We start from the raw sequence: 24,411 nt of genomic DNA, 5'->3' as shown, positions 1-24,411 counted from the left end.
GCACTACATTTTCCTAAAACCTTTTATAATAAAGGGAGATTTGAAGTTACCCCAACATTAAAGAGAAACTGCTGTAATCAGTTCAGTCTTTTCTACACCAGGGCAAAGAAAAAGGCCATATCTAAACAGAGTAGTCTCTTAAGTGCAGGTTGTATGACAACCCAAATGTGTCTTGTTCATGTTCTCAGTAGGTCAAAAGTATGATTTAATCATCGACCATAGACAGATTATTAATCATTTCTATACACTAGAATCTAACATGAGTCTAATCTAATCTAATATTATTCACAATACTAACATAGACCATGGGTAGGTAAGGTTAGGCCACATTCCTGCAAGAGTTAGATGTGTCCCTGTTTTAAATGAATGAGTCACTGAGAACAATTTGGAAAGCCTTTTGGTAGTGACAGAAATACTGTCATACTGCTTGAGACTAACCTATCAGTACATTTATTTAATAATATGTCATAGTTTTTAGAAAGTCCTACTGGAAGAACAAGACTGTAAAAGTTTGCTTTGCTCCTCTGTTCAGAATTTTAAAATCAGCCTCTTTATCACAAAATATTTAACTTTAATATCTCTACTCTAAACTCCCAACTCCTGTTAGTTCAGCCCAGGAACAATCCTCAGCTGCAAAGGAAGTGATGTGTTTTTCTTTCCATCAGAGGAAACTGGGACATGGAATTATTTGACCGTGAACAAAACTCAATACGCAAAACAATACTCAAATTTCTACCTTTTTTTCACTTTCTTAATACTTGTTTAGGAACTTTTGCTCAAATAAAAGGAAAAAAATGACCCCATTTTTTTTATCCTAAATCAGTATGAAACAATTATTTGCTGTTGCAAAGGTGATGTGCATATAAGTGTAAAACACCATGAGATGGACTTGTAGAATTTGGGTCAAACTACAGAAACCCCATAATATTTAAATCGGCTCATACATAATTAAAAAAATAAAAAAGCATGATAGCTATATAATTTATAAGGTTTTCCCGATATTCCAACTACACAATACTTAACTTTAAATTAAGGAGCTGTCCAAAGTCCTGAACTCAGTTTGATTGTTCATTTTGTGTAATAACATTTACATGAAGGTTAGAATATACTAGCTGGATATACTTACTTTGACATGAGAGGTTTCCATATGAAAAGCACCTCACAGTTATAGAGTCATTACGTTTCAGTCAACTAATTTAATTAAGCCTCGTGTAGTATTAGTAGCTAAGTGGGCAATTAGAAGTAGGTAACCCCAGCAACAAACACCATGCGGCACGTCAAACCACTAAAGCATCTGCAATTCACATAAGTAATGAAGTACTTATGGTGATCTTAGGACAGATGATACTTTAGGCACTACTGTATATTATATGCAGGGCTTTATTGGCTTGGGATAGACACCTGGGAGCACCATAAAAGCCCACTCACTCTGTTTTTTCCATTCAGTCAAGAGCAGCAATAGTTTAGCTCTGACAGGCTGGCGGCAATAAAGCAAAGTAAGAAATGATTTTATTGCAGGCAAGCTGATTCTGAGATGTTTGACACTGCAGATTTATTGTCTGCTGAATGAACAACACTGTCTCTAATATTCAAGAACAGCAGCAACAACGGTATAACATAAAAGCTATGAGTTCTATCTCTTAATCAACACGTTTCTGCAATAATTAGCCTTTAAAATAGTCTAACTGTATAGTTATATAAGAATGGCTTCATGTTTCCAGCTGCAGTTTGTGATAGGGCAGAGTAAACGCTTAGTTTTTTTGCTTTACAGTTGGAAAAATACATGATTTTTTAATCCCCTTAACTCGTGCCTCTATTTAACAATACCAAACCCTCACAAACAAAATGGGTTTACTGTTCCAGTGACTTTAAGTGTTTTTACCCCAGGAACTTCTAAAAAGAAAATCTCTTGCTCCAAAAGGTGTTTGCCAAAATGAAGGATTTTTGGAGATCAAGCAAATATATCTGTTGATTTACAGCTGATATTAACTTTAGTTAAACAATCTTTTGTTGCAGTCCCAATTAATTTCTCTTTAGATCGTGATTCCATTTCCTGACATTTAACAAAAGGTGACAAATTATTAAAATAAGCTGTGTCATTTCTGCACCTTTTTATTTAGAAGAGAAAACTAAGTATTATTCTCCTCGTAAGTATGCTTATATAGGACTTCTTGTCAGGGAATGTCTGAGCCAATATAAGGATTTTAAAATGTTAAAACACCTAAACAGCTTTTAATTTTAGTGACACCATTTATTGTATCACAGGATACAAAAAGGAGGCTTTTTTTCATGTTTAACTACTGAAAATTAGAAGAAAAAAAAGTCAAAACTGTATATATTTGCTTAAAGATCTTATTTTGGAACTACAAAACATCTCCACAAACCCTTCAGCAGTTGCGTTTCACCATATCCTGTTTCATATAGTCCCAAATAAAGTGAAACCTACAAAAAATAAGAATAAAAAACAGCAAGCTTATAACAAAAAGGAAATGCCTGTTTCAAATACTCCATCAGGCAACAGACAGACATTGCAAGTACCCTGAGGGTACTGAGGCTGCAAAGCGTTGCAACACAGAACTACAACAAATACTGCTGAGTATATCTGCAGAAAAAAGCGAAAATACACTTTAAATGAAGAAGCACATTTATAAGTTTCAGAGGCCTCTTCACAAATCTACTTGAACACAGAGTGCACACTTCTAAATATTGTATAATTACAATGTTGGACATGTTGCTGTTAGTTTGTCGATAATTCATACCCCAAGATGGACTGTTGCTTAAGTCAAAGTGAATCCAGAGTAGCCTTCTCTACAGGATGCCTTTAATGACAGGATGCTGTATTTCATTACCAGAGAAAAAGCCCTGACTACCTTGCAGCTTGTCATCTACAGACCACCTAAGTCCACTGTAACAATAACGTTTTCCAGATGTGACCTAAAACCAGATTCGGCTTCCTGACATTAAACACAACAGTGACACTGTTCATGTAAACAAAATAAAATTAACAAGAAAATGAGAAGTATTTATTCACTTGTGGGTCAGCTTTTATAGGACTTAATTTAAAATGTTACAACACCTAAATGGCTTTTCAACTCCATGCACACAATGACATTATCTGTACATGCACAGGAAAAACTATCTCTACAGCAGGATATGAGCACAGCTTGTACAACCACAGACAAATGTTTCATAACAGTAGCTATGGTTACATGCCACCAAGTGTTAACTTTCCAAGTGATCTAAACATCTTAAAATACATTGAATTGATCAGAGGATGCCAGAATTAACTAGCATTGTGTGGTGATGGTTGTGGCCTAATGCCCTTGCAATAAAAAGGGGGACACCAACAAAAAGAGACTCCTGCTATCGATCGAAACCCTTGCCAAGGGCACAAATGGTGTCAGGTTTTAGTCTTGTTCAGTGAATTGTCCGTGCAATCATGAGGCCACAGTTTATATGACTCTGTATCTTGTGTCAAGACTCAGTGCAGATTAAATGTTCCTCATGATCATTTGTCAACTCTGAGAGTAAATTAAAGTTCTAAAGATAAATACTTCATTATGTGAAAGTGCATGCCTTTTTGCTTAAAAATCTGCTTTAGAATCATGTGCCGAGATCAGGAATTTCACAATATTCACTGAATAAATCGACTGTTTCTCTAAATTACATCTCAGTAACCCAGTCTGGCCACCAAACAATTGAGTATGTCTTTTTGTAGTTTGGTCACAAGATATTACAGGAAAGAGAAAAAAATTTCTTGTTATGGGAAATAAGATTATGTGCTTTCTTAAAGAAAAAAACACCTGGTGACAAAAGAGACACGGGACATTTACATGAAATCAAATTACCCAAACATGTGATTATATTACCTCTTATTACTATAGGTGATTGAGAACAGCCCTTAATTATGCAATGTAGAACTGCTTTTCAGTACAAGTATTCATCAGCTGAAAGAGAGTGTACCATCAGAGTCTGTGTGTCAGCTTGTGTCTATGTACACATGTGTGCGAAAGCCTCCTGCCTCCCGAATGTTGGCAAAGTTAAGGTGGGCATGAAGCCAGGCATTGAATCAGCACAATTTTACAATGCAGCAGCACAGGAGGGGAGGATGTTATAGTTGTAAGCCAACAAAGGAAAAGAGGGACACTCACCCTGCAGTTTCTGCATCACATTAGCTATGTCCACAGCCGATCGACCAAAGGGTCTTAGAGAAGCCATGTTGCCTCGTTGCAGCTGTTTCACAAGGCGGGTTCACTGATGCCAGCAGCTAGATGTACTTCACAACTATCCCGAATGGGACATCCCTTCTGCCACTCCCTCTCTCTGTCTCTTTCTAGTTTCACTGCAAGACTGTCCAATTGAATCTCAGGTTTCATGCAGGTACAAGCAGGTTTACTGTCCAATGGAAGCACTTCTTCAATTCATATACTGCAAAAGAGAAAAGGGTGTCAGTGGATGCTACCTGTTTGCCCATGCTATTATTTTAATCTACAGAGATTTTTTTTTTTTTCATTTACACTTTTAACACTAATTTTTAAGGTTAAATTATTTTACCACAGTTGTCCAAGCAAATTCAGAAATTTTTGAGACAAAAGTACTTTTGGAATAAGTCTTTGACTTGGCAGGTCTTACACGTTAACAAAAACTTTATCATTTTAACCATAAATAATGTGTTTGTAGATGGAGAAGTCCTGTTAAATTGGGTTATATTTTGTGGTATTTTATCAGATTCACTGCTTATAAATTCAAAACTATCAGAGCAGAGAAAATACAAGTATAGATAAAAATATAAATGAATATCTGACAGACCGTAATGACTTGAACACGTAATTAATGAAAATACTGACACTTTCATAGCAACAACAAAATACTACTTGTACAAATGGATAAGAAAATTATAATAGGCAAACTTAGACTTTACATACTTACTGAATAATGTCTTTAGTTATTTAAAAAGTTGCGCGCATTTTACAGACTCAGAATCAGCTTGCCCGCCCAAGAAGTGTGTTGTCATTTATGGTTTTTGACTGAATTTGCTGCGAACTAGAAACTGTCTGACAGGAAGTCTCACATATCAAAATATAATCATAAAGCTACAGAAACAACCAAGCTGATAGATAAACACACATATTAGCAGGGTAACAAATATCTACACTGTTTAAACCAATAGTGTTGGGCTGTGAATGCAACTGTGTTTAAATAAATCGAAAACTATACATCATAGTTCTCACTTGAAGGAAATTAAAAAAGGAAGTAAAATGATCGTGTTAACTGCACAAGTATCTGCACTGACGTGGGCGTAAGATTTAGCTTTACTATCAACTCTTATTTTTCTGCGTATTGTGACATTGTTAAATTATTTTATGCACCAGAATCATTTAGCAAGCAAAGCTAGACACCTGTCGAGTTATTTAAATGATGGTGTGGTGTCACTAAAAACGAGAGGATATTACAATTCCGTTAAAAAAAAAAATAGCATGATACAGTCCCACACAAACTAATGATTAACGCTTTAGCTTTTACTTAACATGCAGCATGCAAATAAATACACAATGAATGAAATCCATAGCTGTACGTTGTAATTGCATCTTACCACTTTGCGGGCTGCAGAGCATGACAACTTCACAGAGGAAGTGTCTAAGTGTGTTGCCTTGTTGCCAATGGTAACACTAAAAACGAAACATGGCGTGCACCAGCGGTCGAGAAGTTTTTTAACCACAAGAGGCAGCGCAGTGGCACGCTGCCGGCAGGAGGGGCGGTCGGAAATATGTGGTTCAGTTCCTGTTCTCTTTATTTATGCGGATAAAAGACTTAATTATTAGCCCTAACAGAGAAGAATCACCGGTATTTCTCCCATTACTCCATGATAATGATGGATACTTCCCAGCGAGTTCATTGTCTGGAGAGTTTTCAAATTTTACAAGTTTTGTTGTTTCATACCATGGACTATTTACAAATGCATCCAGTATATTTTTCAAGACCAACATGAATTATTAATTAATTTAGGCTGTTTGAATTCTATGTAGTACATTTTACATAAAAAATTGCAACTCAAACCTGGGGTTTTGGAGTGTGATGTTATTTTGTTGGAGGAAAAGAAGACAAGTAAAATATTCCAATATTACTTACCCTAATTTCCGCTCCAGCTATTTGACTGGAGTGTTTTGTTCCTAATTTAATTCTCAAGACTTAATAAAAAAGGCATGCCTCTGTGTATCTCTGTCAAGGCATTGATGTTACATGCCCAAAGCACAGTGGCCTCAATCATTCCAAACTAGTTAAAAGTTTTGAAGTTTGAAGGTTACAAGCAGACCAATAGAAGTCCTGACCTAGCCACACTGAATAGTCAGGAATGAATGACCTTGGTCTCTCAGACAACCTGAATGAACCGTCTGAACTATCACTGTGAATGGGACCCAGTTCCCCTTTGTGAAGATAGAAACCCTTATAGAAGGAGAGCCGTTCATACACCACTGCACTAACAAGGAGAGGCAATATGAATGTGAAGCAACACCACCTTTTCTTACAATAGATCAGAAACAATTCCTGACCAAGCACTAAGCATCACCTCATTAATGCCACTGGTTACATGTGGTAGTTTGGGTTGGAGAGTAGTCAGGGTTGCAGGAAAGAAGGATGGAGAAACTTCAACTACAGTGAAGGGTATGAATATTTATAGAAATGTAAAAGAAAAACATTGCAAATGCAGGTATTAAAACAATATAATGCTGCTGCATCAACAGCGTCAGTTGATATACATTATACACAAATGCAATACATCCATATAGAAAAATATGCTATCTTTTTATCTTAATTATTTCTTTGATGAGACTGAATAAATTCCCTCAATAATAAATGAACAACTATAATTTTATTTACCCCATTTTTTTGTTAGCTTTTCTTAATCTATATTTAAATCTTGCGTGAAAATCTTATTTTATTTCAGGTCAAATTGATTGCATCATATTGATTTGTATTTATTTCACAGAGATTTCAACTGAGCTTAATTATGCCCATTATTTTCCTAATCGAAATAGCCTCAATTGTAATTTTATGTGTGTCAAGATACAGACAAAGGCCTAAATAATGTTTCAAAATTATAAAGCAGCTTTGTCACACATCATTTCATTAGTGTCACTTTGAAATTGTCAGATGGGAGACTTAAACAGCTTCTCAGCTTCTCTGAAAATTCACATTATACCACAAGTGTTGCATTATTCTTCAGGAGGCCCTAAAGATAATTTTGAGAAGGCCATGAAGGCTGTGAGGGTTTCAGAGCTTCCATTTTATTTTATGTACTTCATCACCACCTGCTGGATTTATATGTGACATGACCGTTATAACAGCAAAGTATTTTTTAAACCTGAAAAAGTGTGTATACTTCAATCAAGGCCCCGCTTTTTTGGAAAATTTACAACATGTAAATAAGCACCGTAAATGAAAGAGAAGAGTTTTACATTACAGCAGCTGTTGAGCAATGGAGAGTTGATTTTCGGTGTTCCTAGCCTGAGAGCAGAAGAGCAGAAGTGAAGTGGGAACACAGCAACAATTGAAGGAAATCCCCACGGAGACTAAGAGCTTGATACCCTGCAGACTCTTGAGTGGATAGTCAAAGTTTTATGGCTTTGCTTGTTCAGAATGTTGACATTTCCAAGACGTTTACATCAGAATGAAGGCTGTTCTTTTGCGTCTATGACAGGTTTAGCAAAAATGTCACTAATGTGTGCATTCTGTGTCATGAACTCATAATTTTGTTCTATGAAGACACATATAACATGTCCTGGTTTATGGAAATATTGCCTATAGGTCCTTTGTTAAACGGTATTGATCTTACGGAAATGATGCAAAAGGAAACAGCCCTATTTCCCAGTGTTATGTCCCACACAGATAAGCAGTGCATTTGCTAATTTTAAAGCCAGAAAAGGAAGGAAGCATGACAGCAAGTTTTCCGCAATAGCAAACATTGTAGGGAAAGAAAAAGCAGAAAGCCAGTCTTGGAAAAAGCTCAGTGTTTGTAGGTCTGTGTACGCCAGTGTGGAACCCAACACCAGCTCATGGTGGGAAAATGGCACAAAATGAAACACATCCCATCCTGGAAATACTAAATTCATTTAATCTTGGTAAGTGCATTTTCATTGTTTATTGCAAAGATCTTGCTGAAGTGTTTTTAATGAGGTACTGAAACTGAGTCTTGTAAAAGATATTACAGTCATCATTATGATTCACCAAGTATAGCTTTACATAAAGAAATTACATCCTAATTAAATTACTTGGGACAACAGAAACACACATTTTCAGACTTCAGTAAGAGAAACAACTCATCAAATATGACTAAATACAAGAAGAAAGCAAATTTTTGCTGCACTTTATATTCATGTTTGTCAAGTTTCCTCACAGTCTGCTGGATTCATATAACAGTTCATATACACCAAAAACTGTATTTGGAACCAATTTAAAGAAAAATCTTTAGTTAAATCAAAGCTTAACATTTTTATATTTGACAATAGCTTTCATTAGATCAAGATTGGTACTGTTTCACTGTTTCATTTCCATTATAGGCTTCTTTGCAGTGGAAAAGTGCTGCAGAAGACAATAATCTTCCCCTGAGCCACTCTTCCTGAGAAGCCAGGAAACTTGTTTTATGTTTTATGTCTTGCATTAATACCACAGTCAGTTTGTTCTTCAACACAGTGGTACAACCCACACAGCAGTGTGATGTAAGATTTTACATAACTCTGTCCAGTATAGCAGTTTGCAGCAAATAATAAATCAATACAGCAGAGCTTTTTGTTTTTCTTAAATAAATCTGGCATCAGTCGTGTTTATCTTTCTTGAAAGTTCATTTCTAACTTAAAATGCAGATTGAACCAAACTCTGTAAAACTCTATTTTCAGAGCAACACAGTACATTTGGCCTCCCACTCTGCTAAACATTTGATCTATTTGTACTTCCATCTCTGAGACTCCACATTGATTTTTCTTTTTCCAGGTGACATGATTCTAGCCTTCTGTTTATCTGTGCTTGTGGGCCTGCTGCTGGGTGCTTTGATCTACATTCTGTTAACCTGGGCATCCAGGCGCCAGGCTACAGCCAGGATCACCAGGCGTTCCAAAAAGAAAACTCGCACTTCACAAACACACGACCTCATGAGCAGCCAACTGGGCGTTTACCGAAGCACTTTCCTAAGTGTGTACAGACAGCCCTCCCTGGAACCAGTGGGTCCACTGGGGAGTAAACCCTGCGCAGAGACATCCACCTTTCGCCCATTGGCCAAGAAGAGCAGACCTGAACTTGATATGGGAGATGACACCCAGATAACCATGTCGGAGGACACTGCTGCTTCAAGTACATCTGATTCAGCATCCCTAGTACCGAACAAGAGACATTCCTTCTGGTTGGGCAACAACGGGCTTAAAGGATTCCTCCCATCACAGACTCCACCTCCTGCATATGACAGTGTCATCCATGCCTTTGAGGAGACTTGCACATAAAACTTTCAACGTGAGTACAAGGGCTGAAGCAAACTTGTGGGATTACAGAGGACTTTCTGGCTCTGGCTCTTTCAGCCTCCATATTTTGAGCAAGCAGATGATTTTTGACATGTTCCAGCTTGATGCACAGACATGAAGTGAAAGCTCAGTTTTATCATGAGATGTAAATGATGGTTGCAATTTTCATAATCAATGCAATTGCATGTAATTTTATTGATTAATCACTAAGTTGCTATCTTGTTGAAAAATGTCTCAAAATGACAATGACAGTGTCTCAGAGCCCCTTCTGTTAATGTCTTGCTTCTTTATCATATAGAAGCATTTTACATTTTAAATTATGAGTTCTTGAAAAACATTGGGATTTAATGCTGTGTGCATGAAAATGATTTAAACTCCAGCACTGATTAAAAATAGCTTAAAGACTATTATAATTAAAATATTTAAAAAAGATATACCATTTTGAATTTGCTGCCTTTAAAAATATAAGCTGACAAAGGGCATTAAACAATTTGAAAAGTTGTGGAATGCTTCATATACCTGCTAGAACAACTGCAATGGTTTCATAATGTTATGTATTATAAACTGAAGATCATATATATATATATATATATATATATATGGTAGTTTGGGAAAGTCTTGGAAAGAGATTGCTTCTCTGAAAAAAATCATCAACTTACAGACTAGACGGTCCTTCTCCAGCTCATTCAGGACAACACAGAGTACATGATTTCCCCCCAAAATTTTCATTTTTCCTCAGTCCAACTTAAATTAGCTTAGGCAGCCTTTAGGGATTTTTTTCTTTGCATGTCAAAGTTTGCAGTTATGTATACTTTGTTTACATATAATTATATATAGAATCATTACAAAAAAACTGAGCAGCCAGTGCTGCTTACTTCCACAACTAAAATCCACATCTAGCTAACAGTTTAGGACTCTGATTGGTCCCAAGGTTTGTTTTGCAAACATAAACAAATAGCTTGGGGCCTGGAAAGATGGATTGTCTCATGATTGTGACTTGATTACATGCTTACAGGGATTTCTGTGAGTTCTCAGCATCTTTATAATAAATCTCAATTTTTTGTTGTGAAATATTATTTCTGAAATAGTTTAACTGTTTGCCCATGCAGTTTTACCAGAATGGTGAACTAATGCTCATCTGTTTTTTTTTCTTTCTTTTGAAAAAGGGCACTATTTTCCTTGATCATGTCCCTGACCTGTTGCAAATTAAAAACACCAAGTGTTTGTTTTTACATTACATGACTTGTGTTGTTATGTTTATTTATTCATTTATTGATTCAGCCTTTGTCAAAACGTAAAACTAAAAACTTTATACTGGCATGTAATTCGAAATTAGTAAACTTATCTATTCTGCAAAGGACACAACAAAATGGCTTTTGCGAAAATTTTCATTAGACTTTTTTTAATTAAATGTGGAATTTTTTATTTAGTTTAGTACACTCTGTTTTGATTAATATTTTTACCAAATGTCTAAACTTTTTTGGGAAAAGAAAACACACAGTGGCAAACAACTGCACTGAAGAGAACAAAAGAAACAAAAGTTTTACTTTAGCTTGCAAATGGCTAAGTAGTCTGATATATTAATTATTATTATCATCATTATAATTATGAGCTTCTTATAACTTATGTCACGGGCAAGCAATTTAGAGACCGTGGTACCAAAAGAGAGTCTGGTACCAACTCTGTTACATAAAGTAATAACATAGAAAATGGAAATGATCAGAAAATGCCTATGATTTGTTTGCAGATGAAACAAGTAGATCCCATCTGCAGTTATGTCAGAATGTACAAGCAAATTAAACTGAAATACAATCAAATTAAACATAACGCTCGACGCTGTTGCAGGGAGGTAAATTACAGGACATCTGGTCACCTGTTTCGTTACATCAAGGTCTTTTGTCAAGAATGCCAATTCAACTTCACATTGCAAAGACTGGGTGCGCCGTCTGTGGTTGCCATTCTGAAAGAAACACCCGTTTGAGATGCTGTATTAAATCTGCTATTGAGAGACTCTGGACCAGAAACCATAGGATAACTAATTGAAAACAGACTATGTTACGCACACTAACATCTAATTAGTTTATACTATGGCTAGTCGTGCTTTTTGTTCTTTGTCGGGTCTATTTTGCGTGTTATCTACCTCATGGCAACCCGTTTTAAAGCCACAACCCCAAAGTGCGCCAAAGGAGAAGTGCCTGGCAACACTACGGCACTGACCGAGCGCCGACCGACACCTCTGGATTGATACGTGATATTGGTGTCAGGTACGTACAGCCGTTTATTGTTTGACCATTTCATCTCTTTTGTATACACGTCGTTATTTCCTACCTCAGTCTTTTCATCTCGTGATCAGTGTCTCAGTCAGACTGCTGGATGCGGTCACATCAGAGACGCGTGAATAAGAAAGCGTTTGATGTGGGAGACCTTTCTGAAGGAGAAGGTTTGTCTTTTACGTAGACTTAAATCTTAGACGCTGCAGGCGTCAAACCGAGAGACAAATTATTTTACACTGTAAAATTGGAATATGTTTAAGGGTTGATGTAAAAATAATAATAATAATAATAATTAAAAAAATTAAAAAAAGAATTGAATATCTGAGTTCACATCACAGTGTGTTTCTGCGGCGATGGTGAAAAGCGGACAGCTTCAGTACCCATGGAGACTGCAAGTGCCCTGCTCTCCAATGCAGTGTTGCTGTTGCATAGAGACTAAGAAACACTGTGAATATCAACGCTGATGCACTGAATGACACAGCTGCTATTTCAAGGAAGACGGGAAAAAAAACTCTCTTCTCTCAGATTCCCTGACTTGTTGAATAGATGTAATTCATTAATTTATACGCCCTTTTCTTCACTGCAACAGGATTGCACAACTCTCATTAGGAAGACATGGGATGGGTCAATGGCATCAAAGAAGCTTCACATCATCTCATGGCAAAACTCTGAAGTGCAGAGCTGCTCCATTTGGATGAATGAAAAGCTGGACACCATCTGTGGCTTTATGATGCATTTTACATCCCCGTAGATTATATTGGAAACATCAGGAGCAGAATAACCATCACCTTTCAGTGCATCATCTGAATGGAAATATGGACACCTTCAAAGGGGGCATTTTGACTCAACATGTCCAGGAACTATGAGGTATTTTGATTTGCTGTCTATTACATAATATAATTTCAGAGAGCAAATGGTCCGTTAGTAGAACGACTGTGCAGCTACGATTATTTTAATTGTGGAGGAGGCTTCCAAATGTTGTAACACATCAAAAAGGCCATCAGGTAGCTTCTGTCAAAAGATGGAATAAGATTATCTGAACAACCTTACAACCCTATCCCCCTTTAGTATAAACCAAGTGAGGACAAGATAAGAAAGGATTAGGCTATTAATATAACCTGAAACACATTTAAATCTATCACCCATCCCTGAGATCTGCCTGGGTTTGCTTATAGATGAAGATTCCCAGATGAATGTTTAATCTGTACTCCACATTTTTAGTTTGTGAATTAATAAAACAGACTGAAGCGATGATGTAAACTAGAAAAAAATCCTGGAGTTGCTCCATGGACAGTGAATAATAGAAAAACAACTAGTACATGGTGATTGTTCTGGTGTCACATTTAGTGATTCACTGTACTTGTTAACGTCTGTTCACTCACATAAAACTTGGGATGGAATTTCTCAAACAAGAAACCTAAAAAACATGTGGTTTTAGCCATGAATCTGCACCTGTGAATTAGCGTTAAGGTTGTAAAGATTATCTTGTCTTACTACTTCTCATATTTAGATATAAGCATTCATGTTAAGCCCATTTGACATGTTATAGCAGAAGAATCTCACCACAAGGTCCAAGTTGCTCCAGATCCAGACCTTTTATTGTTTTTTGCCCAGCATTCATTTGATCATTGATTTATTCTCTGTGTTAGTTCATAAGTTTATTCCTGTTGGTTGCTCTGTGGTATCTCATTGCCTCACATGAATTGTCACAGGTCACATTAACATTCAAAAGTGTTTAAAATTAAATAAATTTGAGTCATCTGCTCAGGAAGATTGTTCCAAATGACTAAAACGCATCAGAGCATCAATTGTAAGGGCCTTGTGCTTAAATTATTGTCAACATTTGTTTGTTATGTTTTACTGCAACCATGACAATAGCAACAACACATGCCAAAATATGCTATGTTTCACTGAAAAGGCAGCTTTAAGTAAACATGAAGTCACACTCCAACATAAACTGAACATGTGCATTATCCAGTTGTATAAGCTCAGCCACAGTGTTGTTCCAGTTTCAACTCATTGCTTTCTTTGTTTGGCTCACCAGCCTGGTCAGTCAGTAGGGATGTTGGCTGCCGTGGAACATGGTCCCATCCTCTGCAGCGACTCCAACATCCTCTGCCTCTCGTGGAAAGGGCGGGTGCCGAAGAGCGAGAAGGACAAGCCGGTGTGCCGAAGACGGTACTATGAGGAGGGCTGGCTCGCCACGGGGAACGGGAGGGGAGTCGTTGGAGTGACGTTTACATCTAGTCACTGCAGGAGGGACAGAAGTACACCTCAGAGAATCAATTTTAACTTGCGAGGACACAACAGCGAGGTGCAACCTTTGCTTTAACAGTATCACTGTCCTCATTGTCCAAGCAACTTTTATACAAAGATATATAAGCTAACTTCTACATATGTATTAAAAGTCAGATGATAGAAGCTTTTTTGTTTGCCTTACTTACCTTTAAGTGCTTCACTGTGTTCATATTTTTGTCTGCTGCTGTTATTATTAGAACATATTTATTGCTGTCACTTTTTTGTGCTGGCATGCTGACTCTCCTTCTAGCTGTATTGGCTCTTTAAAGCACATTCTGCCTGAAAGGCTTTTTTAAGCCTTGTGTTCATGCAGGGTATTATTCATAAATGTTCCCTTTTTGCAGACAGCCACCTGTGCTTGTTTTCACAAGCAAAAATAAAAAAATGATGACACTGTTTTGGGCTTTTGCAGGTTGTCTTGGTGCGTTGGAATGAACCTTTTCAGAAGCTGGCCACCTGTGATATGGAAGGGGGTATTTTTGTATGGATCCAGTATGAAGGAAGATGGTCTGTGGAGTTAGTGAATGACAGAGGAGCCCAGGTAGACACTTCTTTAGCATATATTAACTTGAAGGAATATTTTGCCAGATAACATTGACAAAAAGTGTTATTGTGTCCTGTTATATCTTTCTTTCAGGTGAGTGACTTCACATGGTCACATGATGGCACTCAGGCCCTCATTGCATACAGGGATGGCTTTGTGTTAGTTGGCTCAGTCAGCGGTCAAAGACACTGGTCCTCAGAGATCAACTTAGAGAGTCAAATCACTTGTGGGATCTGGACTCCTGATGATCAGCAGGTAAACTATGATTGGTTCAATTGAACAGCTTAAACCAATTATTTGTGATGAAGAAATTAACAAAGGATGTGTTCAATTACTTCAAAATGAGTGATTGAAGAAGACATTTTAATGTAGCCAACGATTAAAATTAAACTTGCAACACCCCCTCAGGTCTTGTTTGGCACCGCAGATGGACAGGTGATAGTGATGGACTGCCACGGACGGATGCTGGCTCATGTCTTGTTGCATGAGTCTGATGGTATTGTGAGCATGTCTTGGAACTGTCCTGATTTCCTCGTGGAGGACAGCACAGAAAGTGACACTGACTCTGATGACAATATTCTGCCTTTAGGTACAAATCAGCTATTCCCCTCTGATTTTGACCATATAAATATGCTGTGTGGGGAAAACTCATATATACTGTATATACTCTTCTTTGTTCCTCTAAGTGCGAAGAGTCAAGCCTTTGTTGACGGTCACCTTCTTATCAGGAGATATCAGTTTGATGAACAACTATGACGACCTCTCTCCTGCTATAATTCGCTCTGGGCTGAAAGGTATGAACTTTGAGTAAGGAATGTATAAGTATAATAAACGGTTACTTTACTACAGGTTTGCTGATAAGTTCTGTTAGTCATATAAGCCATGCATGTATTTTAGATGTGGAGGCCCAATGGTGCTCCCAGGGAGACCTCCTGGCTGTGGCTGGCATGGAACGACATGGGCTCCCTGCTGATGCTGCCTGTGCATCCATCATGAGGAACGCCCTTGTTAAGTTCTATAATGTGCAAGGCGAACACATTTACACTCTGGAAACACCTGCTCAGGTTAGTCTCTTTTCAGTATAGAAATAGAAGTCTTTATATGAATCTTTTTTATGTTTTTTTTAAACACAAAACCAATCTTATTATTTCATTATTACCAAACTTTTCATATTTTAACCGTTTTAAAGCAAAAATGTCTTAATTCTAGAAGCTTGAATTTAACTGAGGAATCAGCACTGACAATAATAGAAATTCTTTGTTGTTTTTCAGAGGCCCATCACCACCATCTGTTGGGGTCACAGAGACTCTCGCCTGTTCCTTGCATGTGGACCAGCACTCTATGTGGTGCGTGTGGAGCACAGAGTAGCCAGCCTCCAACTTTTGTGCCAGCAAGGCATCGCCAGCGCCTTGCGTGAGGAGAAAGATGTGGGGAAACTGAACATGCCCTCGCTGCTCTGCTCTTACGTTACCACTGCTTTCATACCCACCATCAAGGTATTAATGTTTAATGTGCAGTGCCCTCTCAGATCTTTTTTTGGATAGCAGATGGCCAGGGGATACTGATGGAGGTGCTTTATTATCTACCACCAGCACTGTGCATTTATTCCTGTTTAATGAGTGAGCAGAGGCAATCAGTGGCTTGCAAATCCACTGACTGTGGCGTGTTGTCCTACAGTTCTTTCCTTTCTTTGTTCTAGCCCCCAATTCCTGACCCCAACAACATCCGGGACTTTGTGAGCTACCCTACAGCTGGGAATGAGCGTCTCCACTGCACCATGAAGCGAGCAGAGGACAGTCCAGAGGCAGGCGGACCCTGCTACACTCTGTACCTTGAATATTTAGGAGGACTGGTGCCTATTCTCAAAGGAAGGCGCATCAGTAAACTTAGACCTGAGTTTGTCATCATGGATCCAAAAACCGACGGCAAAGCAGGTGGGTTTAGTAAAGATTCACTTCATTCAAATGTTTCCCAAAATTCTACTGAAAATATTGAGTCTGGAGGAATCAAAGTAACAATGAGACAGCATTAGGAGATTTTTCTGTGCATGTTTATCATATATCCACCTAGAAAAAGAAAAAACACAATCTCTGTCACGAGGAGTCCTCTCTGATGTAACATGGTCTGGGGCTTGATACAGGAATAGCTTGTGCCATGACCTTACTGCACAGTTTAGCCTGTTAAATAATGCTGTCTACACAAGGTTAATGTGTACTGCAGAAATTCTGCTCATTCCTATCTTTATTATTTATTTGGCTTTCAGAGGAGGTGTGTGTGAATCCCATGATCTCGTATGCAGACAGCTGTAACTGCTCTGACTCCAGTGACATTGATTTGAGTGATGAGTGGGTTGGGAAGAAGTCACCAAAGTTATCAAGAGGAAACAGGTTACCCTAGCACTACACAACAGATATATTTCAACTGAGATGTTTTTCTTTTCTTTTTTTTTTAATTTAATAAACACTGAATGGAGCTTCTAATGATGCTTATAATTCTAAGTGTCAAGTGTTCTATGAAAGCTCACAAAAAACAACAACTTTTTTTCAAAGGTTGAACATGGAATCAAGAAAATCGCCCAAACTTTCACGTGCCAATCAGGAAGGCCAACGGTCGCCACGGCTACCGTCAAAGAAGCCTCCAGTTCGATCGCCTAGTCTGACACGGCGAGAGTTCACTATGGATGGAATAACAGAGGTAATGTTGAAAAGTTTTGTTCCCAAAGTTTACTTCAGGGATGAGTATATTATGTTCCAGTTTATGGTGAGTTTACAGACAGAGAGAGCTGGTTTGCAACAATAAGCCGACACAGAGCTGATATCCACAATCGTCCATCTAAACATCCATTATCTATACCCACTTACTCCAGAGCAGGGGCTTGGGTTATCAGTCCATGACACACTAACTCTAAAGGAAAAATTTAGACACCAATTAACCTAACATGTGTGCCTTTGGACTGTGGGAGGAAACAGTCACAGCCTTGACAGAGAAATCAGGGAAGGGGCTGAAAATAGTGAGGTATGTTCAGGTAGACAAGGGAGCTGGTCAAACTGTAGGTGGCAGAAAAGACTCCACACAAAACTTCCATGAGAAAAAACTGTGAGCATTCTTTGGAGATGTACTGTAAACAACATACAGAATTTGATGGAGAAAAGTCTTTCTTTGCTCACACATCATCTTGCCACAAAGGTAGTGGGATGTCATTTTCCTGCTAATTCTTCATCACATGCAACACAGTAGCCTGCAATATAGTTGCAGTATTTTCATAACTACATCTTCATGCTTATTAATACTGCAGTATGTGCAATAACCTCTGTCTGTCAAAGTCCCACAGTAGAATGAGAACAAAATGTCAAAATGAAAACAAACTACAAACATATATTTTATATGCTTTATAATGTTACTATTTTCTCTTTTTTTTAATCCTGGTTTGTTGCTGCTACAGGCTGATGCCAACTCTTCTTGTTTCTTTGTATTTGTTTTCCACTTGTTTTACAGCACAACTACCTTGCACAAGTCACATCTAACATTTGGGGAACAAAGTTTAAAATAGTTGGACTTGCTTCTTTCCTCCCCACCAATCTTGGTGCAGGTAAATTTTACATAAATGACATATCTATATTATTTTCCCTAACTATAAAACTAATGTGTTTTCTTCTCTTTTATTTCTCTGCTTCAGTAATCTATAAGACCAGTTTGCTTCATTTACAACCAAGACAGATGACAATCTACCTTCCAGAGGTGCGAAAGATTTCTCATGACTTTATGAGCCTGCCTGTCTTCAATCCCAACGTGTTCAGTGAGGATGAGGATGACTTACCAGGTAATAAGTCATAAGGTTATCAGTATTTTTGTGAAAATATCAAGTCGCTTGTGACCTAAGGCTACTTTCTGTTCTTTTAAAGTAATGGGACCATCTGGAGTGACAGGAGACAACCCTCCCTGTACAGTCAACATTCCCATTGCTCCCATCCACAGCCCAGCTCAAGCCATGTCTCCAACTCAGAGCATTGGCTTAGTGCAGTCTCTTCTGGCCAATCAAAATATTCAACTTGATGTCTTGACCAATCCGACGGCCACAGCTGCAGCAGCAGCTGCAGCAGCAGCTGCCTCTGTCCCTGTTACTGATCACAGCCAGGATGCTGTTGCAACACCATACCCCGTTCCAGCTAGGTATTCAAACCCTGGTCAGGTGATCTTCAATGGGTTGGATATAGGTCCTCTTCTCCCCGGTACTTTACCTCCCCCACCACCACCTCATCATCTCCCACCGCAGCCTCACTCACAGCGGTCTCATTCACAGCCACCTTGCCAGCCACCACCCAAACAGTCTCAACAAATTCAGACACAGCAACACCAGCAGCAGAAGATGCACCATCATCAACAGCAGCAGCAGCAACACCACCATCATTCCCAGTCACAGCAGCAACAACAACAACAACAGCTACAGCAGCTGCACCACCAGCACACGCTTCATCAGCAGCAGCAATCAAGCCAACAACACCAGGCTCAGCCACACCAACAGATGCAACAAACCCAGCATCAAGCGACAAACCAACAACTTCAGCAACAGCATCAAATCCAACAGCAGCAGCAACAGATGCAGCTGCAGCACGAGCAGATGCAGCAACAGCAGCAGCAGATGCAACAACAGCAGCAGCAAATCCGGCAACAGATCCAGGAGATGAGGCAGCAGCAGCAGCAGCTCCAGCAGCAGCATCAACAGATTCAGCAGCAACATCAACAGATGCAGAGGCAGCACCAACAAATGCAGCAGCAACTGAAGATGCAGATGTCGCTGCCTCCTCCTCCATCTAGTTATCCAACCATTTCCTTGCAGCAGCTTCATCTTCTGCCTCAAATTCCTCCTTCAACTGAGCCTGGGCTTGACAGAGGGGACCATGGGCACACGCTGAAGCCAAGTCTTCCACGGGCTTTACCACCCTCCTTCAGTGACACAGATGGGTCTGTGGAGATCCAGATGAGGAAGGTGAATCCTCCTCCTCCATACCCAGGAACCGTAGTGTCTGCTGCTGCAGCTACAGCAACTGCTCCTCCTCAAACTCTTGTCACAAACTGCGACAGCCCAAGCGTCTTGGCACCGGACCCCTGTCTGAAGAAGGATGAATTTTTGCTTCATCCTGTCACTTTACAATACCAAACACCACTGGGGTATGAAAGGATCACAACCTTTGACAGCAGTGGCAATGTGGAGGAGGTCTGTCGACCTCGCAGGCGCCTCATGCGTAATCAGAATGCATATTCTGTCCATGGGATTGGGGCCTCAGCCACACTCAAAGTTACTTCCTCAGACAGTAAGAAAATTCAGCTTCCGTATAGCTCAGCGACTTTAAGTCGTTTATCTGTCCCTCGATATTCTATACCTAGTGGGGACCCTCCTCCTTACCCTGATCCAGCCAATCAAGTAACTGCTACACTCCCTCTTCCTCCTCCCCAAAGAATGGATAGCAGCCTGATTCATGCCACTCTTCGACGTGACCGCAGAGATGTGGGACTCAAAGTACCGCAGATGATGGAAAGTTCAAGAACCCTTCCTACTAAGGCTAAAATGAACAGCGCATTATCACTTTCCTACCAGCAGAGGGTGCCCACTGCCTTGTACACGTGCACACAATGCAGCAGTAACAGCAGCAGCACCAGTGTCAGCGTCAGTGGAGGTGGAACAACAAGCAGCGGTATAGCAGGTGGCACAGTGGTGAGGCAGGACTTCCCACCTGGGAAAGCTGCACACCACAGCACAATTATAGTGCACTCCAAAAGTGCCTCACCCATGACATCTCAGTCGTCTTACAGTCTGCTGGGTGCTGTGGATAACAGCCGAGACAGGACAGTGTACATTAACTCTGCTTTCACTGAGGATGAGACTTTAAATCAGCAGTGTCACCTTGAAAAATCTGTACGTCAGCTGACTTTAGGGGATGTCAGTTTGACGGTTAAACGGCCTCCACCTTACCAGTGGGATACCTCCACCACAGAGGACTTCTGGCTTACTCCAGAACAAACAATGTTAGCTCCCCCACCAGGACCTCATAAACCACCTCCACTTATTATCAGTCAAGCTCAGCACCTGGACATGGCTCGGCTTCCTTTTGTCCTCACAACGAAACCTCCAACTAGTCCAAGCACGAGCACTCTTACCTTTCCATCCGGGTACCAGATATCCCTGTCACCTTTTCCTCCAAATGTTGGTCATAGTGGAGCTCCACTTCCTACCTTACAGAACCCTCCACCAAATGAAGTGGTTGCTCCGTCTCCTTTTGCTCAGCAGGACCCCAGTTTGGTTTTACCGCCTGGCTACCCTCCAAATCTGGCCAACTTGGCCTGCTGCCCTCTACCACCCCTGTATCCAGGAGCTAGCTCATGTGCCGGACTCCAACTGCACCCTGTCAGCCTACATCCCTGGAACCCTTACCCTTGCCCACCACCCATGCAAGATCCCCCAGCACCTCCCTTGCCTGCCAAAACACATCAAATTCTAGAGAAACCGATACTCTCTCCACCTCCTCCCACAGCTCCACCTCCACCACCTCCCCTGCCACCTCCTCCCCCACCTACTGAGTTGCCACCATCCAAAAGTGCCACAGAAGATCTTGCAGAGTCTTCCAACAATTTTCCAGAGTCATCGTCCCTGAATGGCAGTCCCGTTCCACAGGAGTCAGAGCGCTTCAACAAGAAAAGCCGCAAAAGACTAGACAGCAGGGCAGAGGAGGTCAACATGCCCACCGTCTCCGAGGGCAGATCAAGAAAGGAAGGACGAGCTCTCTCTGACTTCAACTCTCTCATTTCCAGCCCAAGGTTAGGCAGCAGAGAGAAGAAGAAGCCTAAGGGGCAGAGAGAACAACTCAATAAAACCAAGAAAATGAGCCGGACCACAAATGAGTTCCAGGATAGCTCAGAAAGTGAACCAGAGCTCTTTATTAGTGGCGATGAGCTCATGAACCAGAATCAGAGTAGTAAGAAGAGCTGGAAGAACAAGCGAAGCCTGCGTATGGCAAGTGAGCTGGAGGAGATAAAATGTCGCAAAGCAAATGAAAGAGAGGATCGTAGTTTAGGCAGCCAAGGATTTGTCTATGTTATGGCCAACAAACAGCCATTGTGGAACGAAGCTACGCAGGTCTACCAGCTTGACTTTGGAGGACGAGTCACTCAGGAGTCAGCAAAGAATTTTCAGATAGAGCTGGATGGTAGACAGGTAACACTATGACTTAAGAGCTTTTTCATTAGTTTAAAGAAAACTTTAAACATTTACTGGTACCACCTTTTCCATTATGAATACATGATGTATGTTATGATATTATGAGTCCTCTATGATTGTATTCTCACTAGCTGTGGAGCTCAGACAAAACAAGCAAAGGAAAAGCCTTAACTTGCATGTTTTAGATGACATTTTCTCACATCCACCTTAAAAAATGAGCAGCTTCGTTGAAAATAGATTAAGCAATGAGACATGTTTCGGATTTCATGCCTTTTGAAATATCTTCTTTTTTCTTTTAGGTGATGCAGTTTGGGCGAATAGATGGGAATGCTTATATCTTGGATTTCCAGTATCCTTTTTCAGCAGTGCAGGCATTTGCTGTTGCCTTGGCCAATGTGACTCAAAGGCTGAAGTAGAAATGGTTATTTTACATTCTTCTGCGGGGGGCTTTACCTGAGTGAAATTTTTTAAAGAGGAATTTAAAAGGCAAGTTTATTGTTGACCTAAAGGTAATTAGAATTAGTTTGCTGAGGACAAAATCAGTCAGTCCATATTTGCAGTTCATTTCAATGCTCCATTGTTATTATTTTTCATGTAAAACACTTTTATGTTGCATTGAATTGTAAAAGCGGCCTGGAGGTTATGTTATATGTCTTGTGCGAAAGACATATATTAAAAATAAATAGCTATTTGCATTTATTATATTTATCTATTAAAAATATAATTACAAATATATTAGGGTACAGTGGCATCCAAAATTGTTAATGTAGTGTCAATAAGCCATATCATTTGATATTTGATACAAAAACTGCACTTTTTAAAATAAGTTTTAAGTTACTGAGTAAATAAATTACACAGTTCCATTATGAGTACTGTTATTTAACTACCTTTGTTCCAGTGAGGCGCGGTGAGGTTCATGACAGGTGAAGCACTGCCTCACCTGCCTCTCCTGAACGCATGTCACTGCTTAGTTCACTTTAATCCCCATTCATTTGGGGCAATTATTAGACTTTTTTTTCCTAAATATTTGGTCTATTGAATGCTTTTATTAATTTAGTAATTGCATGAAGACGAAGATTTGAGGCATAATTAGTATATTTTCTATCCATGTTACTTCTATGAAGTGGTAAACCAAGCATAGAATATTAAATTCTCTTTGCCAAAATATTGCAAATTAACACATTTAACCAATAATATCTTGCAGTGTGTTTTAATGTTCCATTTTTTATCTCCACTCCTTTTTCTGTTTCAAAAAGAATTTTGTGCTGTGGGAAATGTATGGTATACAGTAAGTATGTGAGTGCCAAATTTAGGCTTAAAGTGAGTAATATAATCTTTTTTTTATAAAGTAAAAACCTAAATCGGTCTCACTTGATCAGCTCTGTTTTGCTTTTCTTGGGTGTTTATTATGCTACTTGAATTCTGCATCTGAATGTGAAGTACTGTAGTTTGCCTATTTGGTAATTGGTGCTGCTTTAGATAGATAGAGGTTTTGTGCAATAATGCTACCTACTGATGTTGTACTTGCAAAAGAATAAAAATAAAGCTGCTTGCACTGTGTACTTAGAAAGTGACCTAACATCATGTGTTTTTTTTTTTGTTTTTTTTTTGCTGATTTAATTAATTTTGTAGTCCCTCTTTGCTTTGTCATAGTAATAAGGGGTTTATGACATTGCACATGCAGAAAAAATAATAAAAAAGCTATACAACATATTCACAAGTTATTGAGACAAGCTGTTAATAGGATTAAAATAATGTTTGGTGCTACTGTATAAAGACAAACATGTGATAATGTCCAAACATTTGTCATTTATTATCAGAAGATTATTTTGTTGGAAAGTATTTTGAGAGAACTGACAGGAAATGAAAGAAAGTTAATTTACATATTTTTCATGCAATTTAAGTGTCATAATGTAAGTTTTCTGCATTACTGCTTAATGAATAATTTGCTGCCAGATTTTATTTCTCTGATTTTGTGATGGAAAATAAAATGATATGACCATAGGTTTGCAAAGATCTATAGGTTGACAGAAATGTAATAAAAAAAAATCTACAGTTCTGCGTGTTTTGTGGTTATTCTTCTATTTTTTTAGGTGAGCTCTTATAAAGATTTAAAAATCTTATGAAAAAAATATAAAAGCAATCGTCCCACTGTTTGTGCTTTTGAAACAAAAACATATTTCAAGAGAATATGACTTTTAAAAATGTAGAGAAAACAAAAAATGGGAAATGCAACGTGATACACTACCTGTATCTATTCTGCACTTACATGATTTTAACTGTACTACTACAGTTTTTTTTCCAATGACAAACTACTTTTACCTTGAGTCTTGACAACTCTCCAACAAATTATTCTGAATATATTTAAATAAAATGAGAGTAAATCAAGTTGTAAGATACATGTCAAGCTTACAATAACAGATATGGAATGGCATCCTGATAATCCTCCCTTCAATGGAAACAATATCTAATGAGGTCTTTGTGATCAGTACATGGATTTGCTGAATGACCAGAGGCATCTATCAGGTCATTTGGATCTTTTTGAGATTTCTTTCTATTTGATGCCAGTCACAT

At 38.9% G+C, this 24,411-nt stretch overlaps 3 protein-coding genes across 6 annotated transcripts in view; 2 read left to right on the top strand and 1 right to left on the bottom strand.

The window, feature by feature from the left end:
- LOC121631630 (nesprin-1-like) overlaps nucleotides 1-4,218 on the bottom strand; it is a 29,398-nt gene extending 25,180 nt beyond the window's left edge. Inside the window, exon 1 of the mRNA XM_041972635.1 lies at nucleotides 4,152-4,218. Coding sequence (XP_041828569.1) covers nucleotides 4,152-4,218 — 67 coding nt within the window. The remainder of the gene's footprint in view (nucleotides 1-4,151) is intronic.
- Nucleotides 4,219-8,014: 3,796 nt separating this feature from the next.
- On the top strand, nucleotides 8,015-10,720 carry myct1b (myc target 1b). Its single transcript, XM_041972497.1, has 2 exons — nucleotides 8,015-8,120; nucleotides 8,989-10,720. The coding sequence occupies exons 1-2, from the start codon at nucleotides 8,066-8,068 to the stop codon at nucleotides 9,489-9,491; spliced, it is 558 nt and encodes a 185-aa protein (XP_041828431.1). The 5' UTR covers nucleotides 8,015-8,065; the 3' UTR covers nucleotides 9,492-10,720.
- A 970-nt stretch (nucleotides 10,721-11,690) lies between these two features.
- Nucleotides 11,691-23,895, top strand: tulp4b (TUB like protein 4b). 4 transcript variants are annotated; one of them, XM_041972380.1, is made up of 16 exons: nucleotides 11,691-11,773; nucleotides 12,372-12,649; nucleotides 13,827-14,096; nucleotides 14,493-14,621; nucleotides 14,718-14,879; nucleotides 15,033-15,213; nucleotides 15,311-15,418; nucleotides 15,522-15,688; nucleotides 15,896-16,120; nucleotides 16,324-16,558; nucleotides 16,888-17,011; nucleotides 17,174-17,318; nucleotides 18,120-18,213; nucleotides 18,301-18,444; nucleotides 18,527-21,834; nucleotides 22,137-23,895. In XM_041972380.1, the coding sequence occupies exons 2-16, from the start codon at nucleotides 12,632-12,634 to the stop codon at nucleotides 22,251-22,253; spliced, it is 5,427 nt and encodes a 1,808-aa protein (XP_041828314.1). In that variant the 5' UTR covers nucleotides 11,691-11,773; nucleotides 12,372-12,631; the 3' UTR covers nucleotides 22,254-23,895. The 4 variants fall into 4 exon arrangements, with proteins under 4 accessions (XP_041828314.1, XP_041828316.1, XP_041828315.1 ...); XM_041972382.1 differs by having other exon boundaries at nucleotides 11,701-11,773; nucleotides 12,534-12,649; XM_041972381.1 differs by having other exon boundaries at nucleotides 11,729-11,768.
- Nucleotides 23,896-24,411: the final 516 nt, after the last annotated feature.

The sequence above is a fragment of the Melanotaenia boesemani genome, chromosome 20 (assembly GCF_017639745.1).
Source record: "Melanotaenia boesemani isolate fMelBoe1 chromosome 20, fMelBoe1.pri, whole genome shotgun sequence".
Classification (NCBI taxonomy): Eukaryota; Metazoa; Chordata; class Actinopteri; order Atheriniformes; family Melanotaeniidae; genus Melanotaenia; species Melanotaenia boesemani.
Note: the sequence above shows the minus strand (reverse complement) of the source record. Positions and strands in the feature narration are given on the sequence as shown.

Coding starts and splice junctions, on each gene's coding strand:
- myct1b (XM_041972497.1), top strand. CDS start 8,066: ATGGCACAAAATGAAACACATCCCATCCTGGAAATACTAAATTCATTT. Junction 8,121..8,988: donor ACTAAATTCATTTAATCTTG/GTAAGTGCATTT, acceptor TTCTTTTTCCAG/GTGACATGATTCTAGCCTTC.
- tulp4b (XM_041972380.1), top strand. Junction 15,689..15,895: donor CTCTGGAAACACCTGCTCAG/GTTAGTCTCTTT, acceptor GTTGTTTTTCAG/AGGCCCATCACCACCATCTG. Junction 21,835..22,136: donor TAGAGCTGGATGGTAGACAG/GTAACACTATGA, acceptor TTTTTCTTTTAG/GTGATGCAGTTTGGGCGAAT.